Here is a 22,189-nt window from a genome sequence, read left to right on the forward strand (position 1 = left end):
TCAAGGTAATGTCTTTCCCCTTCTCCATACCAAGTCAAACTGCTCTTCTCTACTATCAAAACTTCATTTATTACATGAAGATATATATTTTGTTAGAATTCAGAAGTTACTCGTTTGCACAACAGAAATACTAGATTCATAGTGATTTAAAATGAAGAATGTAGCTTGCTGGTTATATCTGTCATGGAATATAACTAAAAATAAAGAAAATTTCAAGATCAGAATTTCTAAATTTAGTAAGTATATACAGGAAACAGAGCCCACTATTCACAAATAAGCATTAGAAAATTAATGTTATTTGGAAGTAAAATCTTGAAGAGATTGTGTGTGTGTGTTTGTATACAACTGACATAAAGTTTCTCGGAAGAAGAAATAATATAGTCTTGAGAAATAATTCGCTTTTTTATTAAAATAGAGAAACTTAAGTTGCCAGTTTTCAGTGTTCCATGTTAATGAAGAAATAAAATGTCATGAATAATCTAAACAAATATATAACTCAAAATGTACATATATATGATGTGGTTACAATTATTTCCCCTTTGGATGAGTATAATTAATTTCAATAATTCCATTTTGATTGACACAATGTAAAAATCACTTTTATTTACCCAAGAATAACACAAGGAGACAATAGAGAAGAGAACTTGTAGGTGAAAGCATTTTACGAGTTGAATTTGCCCTGGATAAGCCAGACTTGGATAATTTAGGTTTGGCTCTAACCACAATAATATCAATATTAATGGAGAAACTGGCAGAAAGTGCATATAGGTCTGTATTTCATGGCTCTGTAGTTAAAGCCCTGGTGTAAATTACATTTACATATAACTTACTATGAGATTCTGGCTCCCTTACATGCTCAGTTTTTAAATGATCACAAGTAAGTTGACAGAGATTTATTTAAATCCTGTCTTTGAATTTTAGGAGACACTCTTGATAATATAAAGCACTGTTTAAGACGTGGTGTTAGGACAAAAGCCCACAATTCTCTAAAAGTGAATTACCTATCGCAGTATTGCAAATGCCACAACTCAAGAGAAGTGTGTGATCATAAACATGTTCTTTCGTGAAGGCCTCTAATTCTTCAATAGTTTCTGAACTCTTCAATAGTTTCTGAACCAGCAATTTCGTTATTTGCATTTCAAAAAAAAATTGTAACAATACAATAGAAATTCCTGCAGGTCTGAACCTGCTATAGGAAAGGCTTTGTAAGCCTCAGCAACTGGTTAGCTTAGCAGTGCAAACAGTCTCTTGACCCCAGGGACTTTCATTCTCTCATAAGTAAAACGGTATCCCGTAGATACGCACCATTCTGATGAAAATCAGTCCCCCGTCATCTCACAATTTAGCAGCTTTGGGAGTCTTTTCTAACCTAAAGATTTAAGAGCAAGCTGTAGAGGAAATGTACTATACCTTCACACTGTCTGTTTTTCATGTTTCTCTGAAATCCAGGCTTACAGCGACAGAAAACAGATGTTTTTATTTGGTTACAATATGCATCATCTCCACATGGATTCACATTATCTTCACAGGTATATTCAGCGGGAGCTAGGATTTAAAAATATGATCAAAACTAATATAATTCTAATTCCTGAAGTGGGAGTTTACTATTTTTCTTAATTTGAAGTTACATTTATTATTCCATAGATAACTATTTTTGAATTTATAAGGTTATGGTCTTCTCCCCATATAAGCCCTCATTCCTTATAAAGGTATAGAAGCAGATAAAAACCAAAATCAATTACATTAGGGATAGTTTAGACCAAGCTGCCAACAGCTGATATTTACAGCTGTGATTGAGCTATACTACTTTCCAAAAGGAATTCGAGAATCAATGGTTCTAATGACAGTCTATCTTTACCATGATACAATGTACAAGAGTCACATTCTTCTCTAAGAACCAAAACATTTCCTAGAAGCTACCTAGAGATGTAGGCATCTATTGCTAACTTAAACTTAGTATTCAGGAACTCAGTCAAGGGTACTACCATGTTACTCAAGCAAGAGGTTAAATCATCAGTTCCTGAACACATATAGGGAGCAGCATTTGAGTTTGTAATATGCTCCAATGGACATGGACTGCCAAACAAGTTAGGACAGACTATGTGTTATTTGTCGTTTCCAGCATGGTAGTTGCAACTTCATTGCTTTATCTCCAATTCAGGAAAATATTTTAGAGTGCAAATAAAAGAGAGGGACATTATTATAGGGGTAACATTGAATTAGCTCTATTTTACTTAAACAAATCTAATTACATGAGAAATATGAAAACCTTAATTATCAGAAATATAATATTAATTCCCACTGATTCTTGACTATTTTGTAATTAATTAAAATACACCAGTGGAATTATATACACCACGATTGAGATATACATGGCCATATCCTGGTGGATACTGCTTCAGCATCCAGTGAGGAACAACTTATGTATAAATGAGAACAAAATAAAAGACTCAAGAATTGGAACTATTTTGTGACTTTTACAAGCAATATGAATTTAAGGTCATAAGTTTAATTAGTTTTCTCAATATGGAAAAATCAGATATCAAATATTAAACACAAAATTATTCACAATCAAGGTCTCATAACTCAAGTATCATAGCACTCTAACTGAATAAAATAATGATGTCTTCTTTGAGAATGACTCAGCAATGGATTAAGATTTTAAAACATTAAACAAATTATTAAGACCTTTACCATCATTCAAATGAATATCACTGTTTGTAAAATTCAGAAACTATTAAATTTATATTTTATAAATAAAATATTAAGGAATATAGATTTCTTTGCTGATATCAAGGTCTGTATTTGGATAAAGTTTCAGCTTTAACAAATATACTCATTGCAAAATCAACCTTTCCTACCTCATACTTTAAATTAATTAAAATGATATTCTAAGGTTGCTTTGGCAAAGGTCTAAAGACAAGTATTACTTAAGCACATTTTGAAGAGCAATCTTTTCTCACAGCAGTAAAGAAAATTTTAGTTATGTTGAAGCAGAAATTGAACTTGTGTGTTGCTGCATTTTAACAGGAAACAAACTCACTTATTCTGCAGGCTTGTTCATCTGAACCATCTCCACAGTCATCAAGTTGATCGCACTGGAGGTCCATGGGGATACATTTTTTATTACTGCAAGCAAACTCATCTTTTTTACAAGGTCTTGCTTTATATGTAAGCTTACCTATAGAGTTATTTAAAAAATGATCAGCACTTCACAGAATCAAAACAAATTTATTGAGTCTATAACAGGTTCAAGATTTTGCTAAACACTATGAAAAACATAGATCCATAATCCTTTATTTGAAGCTCTTGGGGCTAAATGAAAAAAAAATTCTGAAATTTTTGACTCTTAGAAAAATAACACTGTATTTACCCTATAATAAATAACACTATATTTCCACAGGAAAATTTTTGAATATTTCACCCTAAGTGAGATTTTTTTTTTAAAGTAATATAAACTACCTCAGACCAGTTCAAGTCAGGGTCTGTCACCAAATGGTTTTGCTGCATATTTTAGTAAAGCTTTTGGTTTTTTGAGTTTTAATTTCTGAATTGTGAAAAAGGGATTGTGTACGCATACATACAATCTATATAAACACTTTTCCCCCAAGAAGTTGTTTAACAGAATATTTTAAACCACTATATTGTTTCTCTCATGCAGTACTTTCTAGAATAAAGTACCTATTACCATTGGAGATTTACAGACCTGGAGGGAGCGGATAAAGTTGCACAGCTCTACTATGCAAATGAAATGTTAGTGGATTATCTTCATACCCTGTCAGAAAATCAAGTGCCTGAAAATATACCCTCAGACATGCCACATGAAAATATTTTTTCTAATTTTTTGAGTCCTAAAATCATTATATTATCTGTAGCTGTCACTGAATCAATTATTTCACATTAAAAAGATTTACCACCACAGGGATCTTCATCCGAGTTGTCCCCACAGTCATCAACCCCATTGCACATTTGCTCAGGCTGCAGGCATATTCTGTTATTTCTGCATCTGTGCGGTCTTGTGGGTGGGCAAAGAAATTTTTCTGAAAAAAAGAAAAAACAAAGCAGCTCCTCTGGGTACACTGACTTATGAAGAACCATCCTTCTTTTGTCTTCCTTTATTTTCTTTCTTTTCAAATCCATAATCTAGCTTTTCTGAATATCTTTTGTTGTGGAAAGTGCTTACATGTAGATACTAGAAAAATGTGTGATAATAGAAGGTATGATCCTAGTTATTTATATTAACAACAGAAAAGAGCGCACAGTTGAAATGTTGAATGAAGTAAGAAAAAGAGCCAAACTTCATGGTTTTATTTCCAAATACTTTATCTTAGCTGACTTCCCTTAGTGTACCAAATTAATTTATGCCTACGGTTTATACAACATGGCAGGACACAGCTATCTGAAAGAGCAATTTCACACAGAATAGAGCTTGAGCAAGCATATGTTATGGATCCAAAATTGAAAATAGGTCATTCAGCAAAAAAAAAAAAAAAAATCCCAACAGCACTATAACTGTGTTTCTTACTCTCTGTCTCCATAAACAAATAGGTCGATATGTATTTAAGGCAAATAAGGTGATCTTACTTATTCATTTTTAATGTGTGTGTGTGTGTGTGTGTGTGTGTGTGTGTGTGTGTGTATGAGACTTAAAGAAACAATGAAAGCCAGGGAATTTTACACTTGTCTTTTCCATCACTATCGAATCTGAAGACTTCTACCCCTAAAGTAGGAAACATCTTTAATGTCTTCCCAATCTCATATGCGGAATACTCCATGGCTCTATCACTGGTCCCCTGATGTTCTCTTGACACTATATTCTGAAGACTTTCAATCTGCTATCTAATTCTAGCATCTCATAGTTAATTATAGGAAGATCCCTTGGGAATTTAAAATTCAACAAGTTCAAAGCTCAATTCTTCATCATCTTCCCTTGACCTCCTTCTCCTCAAACAAGCTCTGTCTTATTACCATAGTTCAGTTTGTGGCACATAATAGCTACAAGTTTGGGATAATTCTAAATGCATCCTCTCACTATGCTTCAACTCTTATTAGTCAACAAGTGCAGTTGGTATTGTCCCAAATTTGCCCTCTTATCTCCATGCATACCAGTTACAACTCCAACAGCTCAGCTATTCATTATTTCTTACAGAGATGACTGTCGCAGAATCCTTGATGTCTCAGTTTCATTGCCCAACCTAAAATCCTCTCAAAGCCACCAGAACAGCAATCTGATAATTTCTTCCATAGCTATTCATCACTTCCAGAATAAAATTTTAAGATACTTTACATGGCATAATAGACTTATCATTATCTTGTCCATGCCACTCCTACAGACTCATCCCTTGTCACTCTTTATTAGCTCCTTAAATATGCCATATTCCTTCTTGCCACCTTCCTTGTTTTAATTAAAATCTGTTTCTCACTCTAAGCAGAGTTCCTCCCCGTCAGGTTTTTTAGGAATGTCTCTTAAATTGCTCAAACCTCATGTTATCTCATATTTGAAGACATCATCATTTCCTACTATGGCTTCCAGAACTTTGCTACTATATATTCACATTCTATTTTTTAAAATAAACTAAAAACAAAAACTGTTATTTTGAGGGTCAGGCATTTGGCTGTATTTTTTTCTTATCGCTATTTTCTCATTAACCTTATAAACATCACCCCCTCCCCAATTCCCTGAAGACTGTAGCACCGTCCCTCACAGCTATTTCTCTCCGTCTAAATTATTCCAGCATCCTAGGTGACATCAACATCCATATGAGCAAACCAGCCAATAACTGCACCTCTTAACTTCCTGATTTTCTCATACCCAATGTCCCTTTACTCTAATCCACCTAGGTCACCCATTCTTCTAGAATATTGTGGCCATGGGTGGATTTCAACAAATTTATCTTCTTAATTCATCCAATGACAGTTCCTGCTGCTCGCAGATAAGAAACACTGACACAGCCGGATTTGCTATTTCCTCCAGTTGTTTCATTTACAAAGCCACTAATTTTAAAAGTCTGACCAAACTCTGACAACAATCTCCAATTAGCCAACTTTTAAATTCAACCAGTCTCATTAAAGATGCTTTTTCAGCCTTACCTGAAACTTTAGCCCATTGATACTCTTCCTTATTTACCATTGCCTTTTTTCTCTTTACTTCCCTTTCTGTTGACATGAGATTCCACATTCCATTTTTAATTTACTTATTTGATATTTATTGATAACCTTTATATGTTGGACATTTTTCTAAGTACTTTTATTTATTTATTTATTTATTTATTTATGACTGTGTTGGGTCTTCGTTTCTGTGCGAGGGCTTTCTCTAGTTGTGGCAAGTGGGGACCACTCTTCATCGCGGTACGCGGGCCTCTCACCATCGCGGCCTCTCTTGTTGCGGAGCACAGGCTCCAGACGCGCAGGCTCAGTAATTGTGGCTCACGGGCCCAGTTGCTCCGTGGCATGTGGGATCTTCCCAGACCAGGGCACGAACCCGTGTCCCCTGCGTTGGCAGGCAGATTCTCAACCACTGCACCACCAGGGAAGCCCTAAGTACTTTTAGAAAATCACTTTTGTCCAAATAATCTGGATTCTCTGGCCCTTTTGCTTTTTTCATCTTAATTATCTAACAGAATCCCAAACTTAGATGAATGAAACCATCTGCTATCCCAATGTCTGCATCTGGGAGGCCCAGGAATGTTGCAGATGACCATACTGCAAGACCAACTGATATCACAAATATGAATATTTATCAATGCCAGATAGGCCCTGAACGCTACTTGGAAGTCATTCATTTGTATCTATATCTATATTTATATCTATCTATTTATAATGTCACCCTTACCCTTTGCAGTAATGATTCAAATCTGCATTCCTTTTGAATCTCCTTACCACACCAACCTTTCACATTCTATATATGAACATGCTTCCTTACTATACATAAAAAAATGGAAATAAAAAGATTTAAAAAATGTTATTATATCATTAAATATGTGTACATCCACCTGCATCTGCATATAGTCTATCAATTCATTTCAAGGGGTCACTACCCTTATCTAAAACTGATTTTTTCACTTGCTCTGGAGCTTAATTTCCCCTGCCTCTTCAGGAACTATCCCATCTTTCTTCAAACATTTTATTACCTTTGTATTTCTCTTGTCATACTTTCGTTTTTTTTTGCTTATCCTTTTGTTATCACTCACCTGAGTCTCTTCTGGCTGTTCATATTTATCTAGATGTTGGTGGCCCTCGATATTCTATCCTAATCCCCTTCTTTTATGTTTTACTCCCTCCCAGCCTAAATCTTACAAATTCCATGGTATTTACTACTACATTTTATGCTGACTCTCAAATTTATATTTCTAGACCAGCTCTTTAAGCTCTAGGACCAAATATCTAGCACCTACTTGAAATCTGTACTTGAATGTCTCCTCAGATGCATCTCAAGCCAGACTTCTAACCTTTACTTGCAAAACTGTTCCTTTTCCTGTGTTCCCCATCTATCCAAATGTGCAAGCGAAAACAGCCTATAAATTATACTTGGCAACTATCTCTCTCTTGCCTCCTATAACCACTCCATTATTTAATCCAATTCATTTGGCTTTTTAAATCACATTCAAACTGTGTATACTTTGCCATCATGGTCTGTCATTATCTTAATCCAAGCTACCCGCATAGCTTGCCTTGAGCTCTGCAATTGTCTTAACTATTTTTGCCTATTTCTATCCAATATTTGTGAAATATAAATATGACTATGTGCCTCCTCTATTTTAAATTCTATAGTATTTTTTTTTTTTAAATAAAGCTTTTATTTATTTATTTATTTATGGCTGTGTTGGGTCTTCGTTTCTGTGCAAGGGCTTTCTCTAGTTGTGGCAAGCGGGGGCCACTCTTCATCGCGGTGCGCGGGCCTCTCACTATCGCGGCCTCTCTTGTTGCGGAGCACAGGCTCCAGACGCGCAGGCTCAGTAATTGTGGCTCATGGGCCCAGCTGCTCCACGGCATGTGGGATCTTCCCAGACCAGGGCTCGAACCCGTGTCCCCTGCATTGGCAGGCAGATTCTCAACCACTGCGCCACCAGGGAAGCCCTATAGTATTTTTAATTGCTTTCAGGCTAAATCTAAAAATCCCTATCTAGACTCACAAGGTTCCATGTATCTCTCCTGTCTCTTCAGTTTCATCCATTATCTATCTTGCTCTGTATTCTCCATGCACACGTATCTTTCAGCTTCTCTAGTAAACTATGGTTCGCTCTACCTCAGGGCCTTTCTACGTCTTGTTTCCTTTGCCTAAAATGTTGTGTCATCCACTCTCACTCCATCCCTTTCACCTACCTGGCAGCTATAAATTTCTCAGACTCAAACTCAAATGTTACTTCTTATAATCCAAGATTGAGTAAAATCCTTCTGTTCTATCTATATTTTTATAACTTATTATACTTTTTCTTCATTGCATGTATCATAGTTTATAACTATATATTTTTATGATCATTAATATCCCTCTTCCACTAGATTCTCAGCTCTGTGAAGTCTGGGTCCATATTTGTTTCTCTCATCATTATATCACCACAAATAATCACAGTCTCTAGCTTAACAAATATTTATTAAATGAATGAATGGTACTTTTCCCCACACTGTTCTCTATGCCTATGGTGACTTTTAGCCTAGATCTTTCAAAACTGTAGCTTTCTGAATTCCCGTTCAGGCAGAGTTCATCTTATCCCTCTTTGCCTTGTCTTTACTTAATTCTACTATTGCTTAAAATATAATTTATGGAAATTATCATTTTCCATCCAGAATAAGATCTCCTTGTCAAAGAGAACAATGTTCTGTTCAGGTTTTTTTTTTATCCCAATTACTTAGCACAGTCTCCAGAACATCATAGCTTGACTCAATGTTGATACTGATGACTGAGGGGAATGCAAAAATATTCACAGAATTAAGCTGGATGTATTTTACAAGTTTTCCAGCAGCTATGCAACATGTCCCTGAGAATCACTTCCTGGCCCTTGAAGTGGTTCTGGGGGGTGACTCTGGAGCCCCATGTGGTTGATTAGTTTCCAAACATTTCCTATTACACTCAATAGTTTTGTGTTGAAGTGGAATAGAGAATAGAAGAAAAAAACATAGTTTATAAGAATAATAGGTTTTGGCTTGATATTGGTAAACTCATATTTTTTCAACTATTATGATTCAGAAACAATACTATCTCTGGTCATTCTCTAGAGTTCCCTTTATAAGATTATGTAGAAGAACTGAAATTGAAATTTAGTTATATCACTCATCAGTTGTACCTACAGAGATCAATTCTCTAACTACTGTCTTTTTCAAGTTTTAAAACATGTTTAAAATCAAGCTGCCTCCTTGTTTCACATTTTTTTTCAACTGTAACATCTGTAGTCAATATCATCATCTATCAAAATAATTAGTTTAATTTGATATACCAAATAGAACATAGAATTTAAGAACATACACTCATGCTATGTTTTCTTTAATTCACCTGATGTGCTATTTAGTTATATCCAAAGTAGTAGTATTTTTCTTTAAATTAAAAGATAAATTACCTTTTCTGCTGAGATTAGCAAAAGAATGAGATGAAGAACAAAAGTGTTTACCAAATACAGGAAATCATTTAATTTGGTGATCTAAAGGCGCACATTTATATTTATAATTCGTGGTTGCATAATCACGATTGTGACAAATGTCAGAAGTAACTTGAATTTGAAGAAGAAATAAATTTTGTTAAGATTTTCAGATTTAAATGTTAAATAACTCCTAATTGCAGTTCTCTGCCTAACATTTGTAAGATATATATATATATGTACATAGATAGATAGGTAGATAGATATAGATAGATAATGTCTGTATATCTCTATGCATATTTATTTCCCTTCTCTGAATAACCACAGTCTCAGTAGTGGGTGACTTGTGGAAGTACATGATTTGATTATGCACATGTTTTCCATGCTTATATGTCAAAAAAATTGTTTTAGCCTAAAACACCAATTGGGTATAAAGCCAAAGTCCTTATATGAACCTTACTCAATTCAAAAGGTCAACTACTCTAAATCCTCCTAGACAGACCATAATCTATCTTTTGAATAGTGCTGACATGTGCAAGTTCAGATTTAGGAGGGCTCTCTATAAAGTCATAAACTTTGAGCAGGGTTATCTCTTATTACCTGGCCAAAAGCTGTATCTGTGGTTATACTTTATCTACCTAACCCCAGGACGGTAAAATTTGTGGTTCACCTCACCACTTCATCGATTCACGCCTGCACACTACATCAGGAGATGAGAGTACAATCTAGAGCCACGTGAAATGCCATACCACACATGTCAGGGGCTTCGTCAGAGTTGTCTCCACAGTCATCTTCTCCATCACACACCCAGAAATGTAGTTTGCAGAGGGAATTATTGCAAAGGAACTCATCTGCTCTACATATATTTCCTCCTTTATTTTAAAACAAAAAGAGACAGAGAGATATAGCATAATTAATTCCAGTCAGCAAAACACATATTCCTCTAATTCTCAGCTCAATATCTAGTGTCTCATTTCCTTATATTTTTTCCCATATAATACTAGGAATATATAATGTCCAAACTTTTTTTTAAAAGGTATTCGTTTTTAACTTTTCAATCAATCTGATATCACACTCATGTCTATAATATTTTCTTTAGAAAATATTGATCATAAGATGATAGAATCAAGTTTTCTCAAATATAAATTCCCTTCCATTTCATATCATTTCTATGTTACTGAGTGTAAAAAAACTTAGATTTTAAATAGCATTAATTTTCTTTACTAAAAATTATGCTTTTCTGGAAAGAAAAGACACTTTAAAAATTATTAGATAATTCAGTTGTATCTGGAAACTGACAGACTGAACTATTAAAAAAAGAAGGACCAGAAAAAAGTTTTTGCAGTCATAGAGAAACAATTAATTTTATAACAGACTTATAAGTTGGTGATGTGAGGAAATATTATTTATTCTTATAAAAATTCTGCAATAGAGTACTCTTTTTGTGTGTATTTTTTAAATGTTTGCATTCTTTCTCTCTTTACAGTTAAATAGAAAGCATCAAGAATACAGGGACGATATACAGATTGCCAACAAACACATGAAAGGATGCTCAACATCACTAATCCTTAGAGAAATGCAAATCAAAACTTAATGAGGTATCACCTCACACCGGTCAGAATGACCATCATCAAAAAATCTAGAAACAATAAATGCTGGAGAGGGTGTGGAGAAAAGGGAGCCCTCTTGCACTGTTGGTGGGAATGTAAATTGATACAGCCACTATGGAGAACAGTATGGAGGTTCCTTAAAAAACTAAAAATAGAACTACCATACGATCCAGCAATCCCACTGCTGGGCATATACCCTGAGAAAACCATAATTCAAAAAGAGTCATGTACCACAATGTTCATTGCAGCACTATTTACAATAGCCAGGACATGGAAACAACCTAAGTGTCCATTGACAGATGAATGGATAAAGAAGATGTGTCACATATATACAATGGAATATTACTCAGCCATAAAAAGAAATGAAATTGAGTTATTTGTAGTGAGGTCTATGGACCTAGAGTCTGTCATACAGAGCGAAGTCAGAAAGAGAAAAATAAATACTGTATGCTAACACATATATATGGAATCTAAAAAAAAAAAAAGTTTCTGAAGAACCTCAGGGCAGGACAAGAATAAAGACACAGATGTAGAGAATTGACTTGAGGACACAGGGAGGGGGAAGGGTAAGCTGGGACGAAGTGAGAGAGTGGCATTGACATATATACACTACCAAATGTAAAACAGATAGCTAGTGGAAAGCAGCTACATAGCACAGGGAGATCAGCTCTGTGCTTTGTGACCACCTAGAGGGGTGGGATAGGAAGGGTGGGAGGGACACGCAAGAAGGGTGGGATATGGGCATATATGTATACGTATAGCTGACTCACTTTGTTATACAGCAGAAACTAATACAACATTGTAAAGCAATTATACTCCAATAAAGATGTTAAAAAAAAAAGAATACAGGGACATTCTAACTTAAAATTAAACACATCCACCACAGGCAAAGGACCCAAAATACTAATAAACTTTAGTTGTATGTCTAGATATGTACCAATATATAGCAGAAACGGCAATGGTTAGGGAGATAGGAACTTGCTTTGTCTTGCTTTGGAAAAGTGTATTAATTTCTATGGGGCTCAACATCTTGATATGCTACAAAAGAGGTACGGTTAAGATTTATAAGTTCATATTTGCAAGGAGTACATGGGGAAACCACACAAAGAAACTTGATGGGAATTTAAAATTAAGATAAATAAGATTGCTCTCAGAGAATTATATTACCAATTTAAATTTCATATATAAGTAATATCATTTCTGTATTGGTGAGATTTGATGATTGAAGGTATTAACATATTATAAATGGATATGTTTATTAAAACACGGAGCTGGGGAGTGATAGTGCTCATCCTTGCAAGCCTAGAAAATTCCAAGAAAGAAGCATTGTTCATTTTATGTATGTACTTTGGAGAGAATAATGAGCCTAGGCTTGTGAGAGTCAATAAGCTCTTCTTGTTCTGAGTTTTGACTTGCACACTAATCTCTAGTAATTCACTTCCAGTAGCAAAGATTTAACTTAGGAAATCACAGAATGAGATTTGGGTTTTAGAATGACAACACTAGCTACAGTGAGGAAAACTTAGAAATGAAGACAGGGAGAGTAAAGCCAAGATGGGAGGAAAAAGACCAATTTGAAGAGGGCTTGCAGCAATTCAGAAAACAACTGATGGAAACCTGATTTAGAGTAGCTACATTTGAGAGCTCTTCAGGAGGTAGAATCCTCAGGATCTGAAGGCTAACTAGATGAGGGTAGTAAAGGAGAGTGAGTAGTCAAACACAGTACTCAATTTTTGGTTTGTTTGGATCATTCAGTGAATGTTGGTGTCATTCAATAAATAAAAGATCACATTAGGAGGATCAGGTTTAGTGGAAATAATGAGACAATTCATTTAGGTTACTGGTAAGACAATCATGTGGTGATATTTAGCAGGCTAGTGGATAAATGTGTCTGAAGTATGGGATAGGTTTCTGAGGTGTAAATGTAGAGTCGGGAACGATCAGAATACAGTTATTATTTGAAATTTAGAAGAGAACACAGAGAAAATCAGCATTTAAAGTTTGAATAGATAAAGAGGAATCTACCAAAGAGACTGAGAAGAAGTAGCCAGAGTGGTAGGAGAAATACCTGAAAACTTTTCTAACAAGAAGTTAATAGTTAGCATGTTTAAATGATGCTAAGAGAGTAGCTTTAGTGAAGTGGTGGTGGGTTTAGTGAAATGTTTGTAGTTGGTTATTATAGATGAAGAATTGGTAGTCCAGAAGTTTAGCCTTAAAGGGGAGGAAGAAAAGAGGAAGTTGAGGAATTCAGTAGACAAGGTAATGTTGAGGATACAGAAGAGAGAAAAGGTAATTCAGATAATGAGTTCCTTGAGAATCAAGAAAGTGTGAAGGATTTGAGATCTAAAGCAAAATAAAAGGATTATCCTTAGACTGGAAGACAAGTCTTCCATTTCAAGAGAAAGGAAGGAGGAAAGGCTAGGCACAGCTATATGTAGCTTAGTTAATTTTCTGTCTAGATGTTGAAAAAAGCTCATGGTTTTTACTATTGCTGTGAGGTGGAATGTGAGAAGGTGAATCAACTTATTAAAAACCTGATATGGTTAATGGTAGAGAGAGATGATTAAAAACATACAGGTAGATTGCTTAGAATCTTGAGTGGTAGTTGAAGCTGAGGCCAGGAATTTATAGTGATACCATTCAGAACGGTCCTAAGTTTTCCTGCAAAAATGCTTAACAGAACTGGTACAGCTTACATTGACACCTCTGAGCACTAACAAACTAAGACACAGAAAAAGGCGGGTCCTTGGTGAGTGCAGCAAGGTGAATGTCACCATGTGAGATTTCTGACAGTACAATATCTGGCATTGGGATGCCCTTTTCTTTCAAACATCTGCAATGTTCAACTCTAAAATGCCCTAATTTTTAAAATAATCTCAATTATCAAAATCAATGCAAGAAAATATATTACCATTTAGGAACTCTGTCTGAAAACAAAAAGATATAACATGAATAGCCTTTAGTATTAAAGATATGAATATTGGTTTGAGGTGAGCTTTGGCTTAATTCAATATCAAAATCCATAGAATATGAAATAGAGTTGTGTTCTTTCAGAATAAAGATTCTAATGACTAAATCTCATCGCATGTTCCATTCTAAAATGGTCTAAATTCGAACAGAATTTGTGAACTCTTGACGTTCTCTGATTATTTTTAAAAACTCTATTTGGAGCACATCAGTATTGTTAAAAGGAAAAAAAAATGAGTTCCCAAAGGTATTGTATTACATAACATTATCATTTTCCCCATAAGAGTGTGGGACATGGGACTTGCCTGGCAACCCAGTGGTTAAGACTCCAGGCTTCCACTGCAGGGGACACAGATTCGATCCCTGATGGAGGAACCAAGATCCTGCATGCCACAGTGTGGCCAAAAATAAATAAATAAATAAAACGAAAAAAAAAGTGTTGGACATGCCACTATTTTTATTAAGAATAAGAGAAATATAAATGAAATCATAATTGTAGCAGAAAGGCAAGGTTTTATGATAACCTACGAAAGGTTTCCTATTGTACTAGGAAGAATTTGCATTGCAAAAAATGCTTCGGTGGGGTGGGGGGTTTCCAAGACATCTTAACTTAACAAGCTTATTTTGAAATGGCATGAAGCACACATAAACAATTAAAAACAGGTATAATTTAAAGAGATTAGATGGATTAAAATTCCAGTTTCCTAGTCATGTTCTTGATCAGCTCAATGGGAGGTTATTAGAAAAACAGATAAGTATATATTAATTAACAATAACCTATATCTAAATATAACTTAGCTCTTGGCAGTTTCATAGAAATTTGGACAAGTGAATCATCACAGAAAATAATCATCTAGCGTTCTCATCTTTATTTGGGTTGAGATAAGCTTAAATATATATTTTATAATTTCTATAATAATATACACATTTGAGCTGATAATTGCTAAAAAGAATAACTATCTTTTCCAACAAAATTGCTATAAAGAATAAAGTTTGAAAGCTCAGGCCAAAACAAACACCAAGTTTCCTTAAGGCAACATGGTTTACCTTTAAAAATGTGAATGCTGGGCTTCCCTCGTAGCGCAGTGATTAAGAATCCGCCTGCCAATGCAGGGGACATGGGTTCGAGCCCTGGTCCGGGAAGATGCCACATGCCGTGGAGCAACTAAGCCCGTGTGCCACAATTACTGAGCCCACGCGCCACGACTCGTGAAGCCCATGCGCCTAGAGCCTGTGCTCCGCAACAAGAGAAGCCACCACAATAAGAAGCCCGCGCACCGCAACGAAGAGTAGCCCCCGCTCGCTGCAACTAGAGAAAGCCCTCATGCAGCAACGAAGACCCAATGCAACAAAAAATAAATAAATAAATAAATTTATTTTTTAAAAAAGTGAATGCTGCTGTTAATTCCATAGTATTTGGGATTTCAGTCCTTTTCAAGTAAACCAGTAAAATTGATTCACATTGAAAATGTTCCATGTTTATCCTGCAGTTCTCTTATCTTCCAGCCCCCAGCACTTAGCCCCTGTTAGCTCACGAGTCCAGATTTGAGATGAATGGAAGTAACACTTAACAGAAGAGATGTTTATTCTGGCATTTTATTTCCTCAGTGCCTTGAAGTGCTTTTTTCCAATACCTAAACAACTTCCTGGAAGCAAATCAAATACTAGAAATCTGAACTTGGCCATGCCTTATGGTACATCCATACAGGATCAAACACTTTAACCAACAAGGTATTCCATTGGAATTTAATTACCTAGCAGCAAAGGAACCCAAGAAATGTTAGAAGCAGAAATAGGGAGGGTAGGGGAGCTTTGACATATTTCTAAATGGTTGAATTAAAAGCTCTCAACTCTTTTTTTAGTCAGTAAGCTTAAACATTTAATAGTCATTTTAAATCTGAAAGTTATCTCAGATTTCAAATACTATAATGTTCAGTTTTTTACTTTAATGTTTGATTTTTTAACCTAGAATCCTTTGTTCAAACACTTTTTTTATGAAATCCAATATTTAAAAAAGTAGCTAAATCCTGAAAGGATTGCCCACCACCACCCATCCTCCCAGGCACACGCTAACTTTCCAGATGTTTCTACAGCTGTTGGAGACATTTCACTGTGGCTGGACTTGATAGTATGAAAACATGAGCACAGAAATGTCCATAGAGATAAGACGAGAAACTGGACTGCTTGATTCTCATCTCAGTAAATTCTCTGTGCTGTTACGTAATTCAAATCCCATCACCCCTTCCTTTTTTAATATTAGAAAACTCCTCAAAAGTCTTGGAAAACTCCTCAACATGCATAATATTAAAACCAAGTTCTATAGCATGACTCCTCAATTACTTGTGGCTCCTAAAAAAATCGTTTCCCTCACCTCTGTGACTTTGAACATAATGATCCCACTGCCTGAAATGTACTCCCACATTTTGTTTGCATACCTAATTTTTCACATCAAGAAACTCATATTCCAACAGGGAAGCTTAGTCAAATAATACAGAAGTGATTATATTAGAAGGAAGTACATGACAACAGGAATGCAATCAAATGGTTCCTAGGGAAACTAAAAACAGACTGCAATTTGGTTGAAGACACAGTAGTAACTGAGATGGACTTAAAAGAATAGATATAATTTTTACTGGCAAAGGTATTGAGATGGCAAAATAGTAGAATAATCAAGAAAGATGTTGAAAAGCATGGAGGATATTGCTTGAATATTATCTTCCAGTTTGGCTAGAATTTATGATGCATAAAGAGGATTAGTAGAGTTATAAGACTGGAAAGGTGAAATGGGATCATTCTCTTATAACCCTGACTGCCAGGTTGTGATATTTGTATCTAACCAGGAAGAGCTTTAAGTAAAGACTGACATAACCAGAGTTACATTTAAATAAGATGAACATGGCAGCAGTGAATAGGATGTACTGGTGACCAATTGGGTCACTAATAGCCCAGATAGGAAGCCATGAGGAAAAGAACAAGACTGGTGACAGTGACTGAAGCTGAGGGGATAGAGCTTATTAATTAGAAAATGGTAGATGATGAGTAGCTTAATTGTGGTCCCAAAGTCTTTGACTGTAAGATTGTATATGAGTTGTTGTTACCAGAATGTCCACAAAGTTTGCTTTCTCTAGAGTGACAGAAAGAGAGTGTGAGAACTTAAGCGAAAGTAAGAAACAGCTATTACGGAAATTTAATCTTTTACAGTTTTTTATAAGGTACTGCAGATTCCAAATGAGAAATAGGATTTCTTCTGCTGATATAATAATACTTTATCAGGTTTGGAAAAGAAATATAGTACATCATAAAGTTTTGATCTAATATTAAAGAAAGTAGAAGATATTTTTCCTTGAGCGACTAGATATTTACAGAAGTAAATACTTTAGGTCCATTTAAACTGTGTAAACCCTGAATGTCTGTTTAAATGCCTTGCAACATATGTCAAAATCTAATATCATCTCTGTTGATGATGTTCCAAATATTCTAAAATGTAAAGTTGATTGAGAGACTTTTATAAGTAGGTAAAAAAATTTGTATTTAAACAATATATCTAACATTATGAAAATAATAAGAATGCTGCAATTTATGGTCTAATGTAGGTCATTTTCTCAACCATATGGCAAGAAAGAAATTTGGGGCACAACCTATAACCTATATATGATCTAGCATATTAGTAGGTGTGGTATAGTATACCATATGCTGTTTCTAGTCTTTCAGAAACAAGGCAAGCAATGTGGAAGAGAAACGTGCCCAGAAAATACTTTGGTAGGAATGGCTATAGTGGCTATGTTCCCTGGATTCTTCTCATATCCCCATCCCTGACCCAACATCTAGTCCAAAGACATGCTCATGATAGGCACCCAAAAAACACTTGAATTTTGGTTGTCTTTGTTATATGAAGACGAATTTATACTCTTGTCTGAAAATGAGCCAGATTTTGCTTATTTAGAATAGGCTATTATGTAATGAAACTAGAAGAGGAGAATCATTTAATGATCTTATCCTCTGCCTCTAGCACACTATGAAAATATTCTGCGTAGCATCTTAACTGCCATTCTTGCCATTCTCTTATTTGCAGGCGCGCGTGCACACACACACACACACACAAAGTACCTTACCTCTGCCACAGTTCTCTTCATCGCTGCCATCCACACAGTCATGAATTCCATCACAAAGCCATCTAATTGGAATACAGTGGGCTTTATTTCTGCATCGAAACTGATCTTCCTTACACTCAGTCACACAGCCCATCTGTTCAAATACAAACGGCCACTGCAGTTTTCATTAATGATAATGCTATCATCACAAGCAAGATAAACATGCAGCCGACAATACTGGAGATTGATTATACTGTGGGCTTTCCTTTATTTTTATTTAATGAATATCACCTCTGCAAATGACAATAGGGTTTAGTCTATGGACAGCACGAAGATTCAGGTATTTGCTGAAATTACTGTATCCAATGTTCTTGTCTTGACATTTTAGACAGTGCTAAGAATCAAGATTCTGTCTCTTTGTTTTTACTATATTTGCTTTCTCAAACCTAATTCATGTAATTCAGAGATTTTAACCAAAAGATAGATTTTACCTCATCTGAACCATCAGCACAATCATATTCTCCATTACATTTCAAAGATGCTGAAATACATCCTCCACTGGCACATATATATTCACTTGATGAGCAAGTAGGAGAAGCTGAATATAAAGTTGAAATTTAGATTTAGTGAACAGAATGAATAGTTGATAGATAAAAGCATATATAAGCATATAAAAATTATACATAGTAATGAAAATAGTTTAAATTATTTGAGCTATATTCAACATCTGATATTAAATACTGACTTAAGATGTGCTTTACAATATTATTGCATTGTATTAAATATACCTCATGATGTAATAGCCTGTTCAATAAGTATTCAACTCACTAGACTAAAGAAAGAAAGGGAAAGAAAAAAACCTTCTATATCCTCCATCCTTCTGATTTGTGAAGAGTTAAATGTATTTTTTTACAATTTTAAATTAATTTATTTAAAAGACAAAAGCCTCAAATTATTTTAAAAACTGTAATAGGATTTAGTGACCTTTGGGAATGTTAATTCATATGTGCATTGTATAAAGCTAAAAGTGGAAATCTTGGCATGGTCTCATAGACCCCATGATATCTATTTGGCTGTTTTGATATAAATGTCATATTTACATAAGTTTTAAGAAGTTGTTTTTTTTTTTTTTGGTTTGGGATTTTAAATATGAATATATGTATAATTAGCAGAGTCTGTAGAATTCAAAGTATTTCCTTATGATATGGAAAAATTTTTTAAAATGTGGATAAATAAGTTACTACCAATACCCAATTTAATTAATTGACATAATAATGATGAGATCTTTCTTTGTCTATGTGTTTGAGTTTGCTAAGTTTGCATTCAAACCTCTGGGGTTCTTGGCCTTATATTAGACTACTAGGCAGCCAAATGTACTTACATAATGACTTTGTGGTCTAAATTACTTAGTCCAGGAATGCTAAAAAGCTTTTCCCTTGGGATTTAATTTCTTTTAATTGGCAGTGTTTGCCTAGGGATCTGTATTAATAAGGAGTCTGGGAATATGTCTGGATTCAGTAAGAAAAAAGATGTGATCAATTAGCAACATGGACCATGGGCACGGTACTGGGACAATGGTAATGTGTGTGCGAGGTATCTGCAATTCTGACCTAGTCTCTCAAAGTAATTTAACTTAATTTATTACCATATACATAGATTACAAAGTGATTTTTTCCCCCAGTATTTTTTTCCTGTAGAATATTGTTATTAAAATTCCTAAGTATAAAAGTTAATTTAATGAGTATATTTAAAGTCATGTTTAAGGAATAGAAATGTATAAATTGGGTTTTTCTTCCTATACTCTGGTTTTGCTTCTTAATCTTATTTTTATTTTGGACCATGATATAAATAGAAATAATAGACATCCTTTTTCTCAGTTGGTATCACATTGAAACTACTACATTCTGTTTTATAACCTTAATTTCCAGAATCGAAACCTGACTTTTATCATACTTACAGTTTCAACATATTTCACGTTGCTGTCTTGGAAAAACAACTCCAAATGGTGTAGAAAAATATAGAGACCATAAAACCAAATGTTGGGGAGTAATGCTTGGATCTTGAAATAATAACAGTCTTACCTGCCAAAACACTTTCAAAACATATGAAGGGCACACCAATTAATTTATCTACAGGTATTTCAGATTATTTCTTAAAAACAGTAAGTATGTGCATTATTTGCCACTGTTTTATGCATATCATTGCTTAAATTTAAATTCTAACCAAGTTAAAATACTAGTTAAACGAAATATGGCCTCAAGAAATTTACCTGGCTCACAGTTTTTCTCATCTTCTCCATATTTACAGTCTTCATGGCCATCGCATTTCCATTTTGCTGATATACACTGACCATTGGAACACTGGAACTGATCTTTGGAACAACTTGTTTCACAATTTCTCTGTCAAAAACAACACAGACATAAATAAAATTAATATTTTAGACAAATGTCTTCAAACCCAAAAAAGACACATACAAGAAACTCAGATGGTCACATTTAAGCTCGTGACTATATAACATTATAATCCTTTTCCACTTTCATTTGTCTCTTAGTCATAATAAAACAGAAAAATGTAAAAAGAACATAAATCCCATGGCTTTATCAACTAATTAAATTGCTCTGAGTGGATCATTCTCCAACAGACAGCTATAGGGTAATGTAATTTTAATAATTGTAAGTGATGATGAAGATTGTGGGGAAATAAAAGGGCTAAAAAATATATCTAAGCAAGTACAGCCGGTTCCTTGGGAGTGGGGTGGAAGGATGAATGTGAAACAACTAAGAATCCTAAGGCAATTCTGTCTTGCCTTGGCAAAACTTCCCCTAATGTTCTTTCTTTCCTCTTATTCCCATTTTTTTTCCCCTCTGTACCTGTTCTTTTACAGTTTGGTTGCTGTTCATATTCTTTTTCCACTCTCCTGACATTTGTTCCTGTAGAACTGTGAAATGAACTGTCACAACTGGCATCTTCTGCTGGCTTGCATACAGATTTTATTTGCAAGTCAAATAAGATAGTAGTGATACCTTTGGGGGCCTTTCAGCGCTTTATGTGAGATCAATGAAAGGGATCCACTAGAAATTTACTTTCCTTGAGTCTGACCGCTCTGGTTGAAATGGGATGCTCCAGTGAAATATCTTGCAGGGACTATGTTTTTCTGCTGTTTAGCAATTTCTACTGTTGCCAAAATCTATTTGTCTGCTCCTTTCACAAAAGGTGCAGCACTCTCACAGCTTGTGAAACTCCCAGTGAATGAAGCATGTCAAACTATTACTCCCTGCTTCTTCCCAGTTTCATCCCATGTAAGAAAGAAGAGTTTATTTTCTAAATTCCTATAGTTTTCTCTTTGCTGATGGCAGTTTAGACTGCCTGCTATATAACTGATTTTCTTCTTTCCTTCCTTTCTTCTTCCCTTCTTCTCCCAAGTATTGAAGATTTACCATTTACTAGAGTTTCTTAAATAATAATGCAAAGAAAACTAAGATTACTCCCCATATTTGATAAATTCTAAGAGAAGACCAGCACCTAAACCAACAATTGCAATAAAATATACTGTCAAGATAAATGAATATGCTTTAAACATATGAATTCTTAAAGGTTTCACAAAAGGCTTCACAGAAGAAGTTTAAACAGAAATGGAACTAAGAAAAGATTTTTCATGTGTAAGGAGAATTAGAAATGTGCTGTATCTGAGGGGTAAATTATGTAATGGTGCATGACGTTGGAGAAAGAGCCCATGCACTGGTCATGAGAAAGTAATTTCATACATTTTTTTCATCACCTTCCTCTTCCATGCCCAGTACTGTGCCTGGGACACATTCAATAAGTAAGCATTCAATAAAAACTGCTGAATAAATGGTTGAATGAATGAAGTAGCAAATGTAGAAAATCAGGAACATAAATTAACATTTTATGTAATTCAGGTCTACTAGGATAGGGATCATGTCTGTCTATG

The 22,189-nt window shown here is 34.8% G+C and overlaps 1 protein-coding gene across 1 annotated transcript in view; it reads right to left on the reverse strand.

Moving 5' to 3' along the window:
• Positions 1-22,189, reverse strand: part of LRP1B (LDL receptor related protein 1B) — a gene marked incomplete at its 5' end in the record, with an annotated part of 1,526,008 nt that overhangs the window by 125,990 nt on the left and 1,377,829 nt on the right. Inside the window, 7 exon segments of the mRNA XM_057550915.1 lie at positions 1,411-1,545; positions 3,044-3,181; positions 3,915-4,040; positions 10,319-10,441; positions 18,259-18,391; positions 18,729-18,835; positions 20,507-20,636. Coding sequence (XP_057406898.1) covers positions 1,411-1,545; positions 3,044-3,181; positions 3,915-4,040; positions 10,319-10,441; positions 18,259-18,391; positions 18,729-18,835; positions 20,507-20,636 — 892 coding nt within the window.

This window comes from Balaenoptera acutorostrata, chromosome 8 (genome assembly GCF_949987535.1).
Source record: "Balaenoptera acutorostrata chromosome 8, mBalAcu1.1, whole genome shotgun sequence".
Classification (NCBI taxonomy): Eukaryota; Metazoa; Chordata; class Mammalia; order Artiodactyla; family Balaenopteridae; genus Balaenoptera; species Balaenoptera acutorostrata.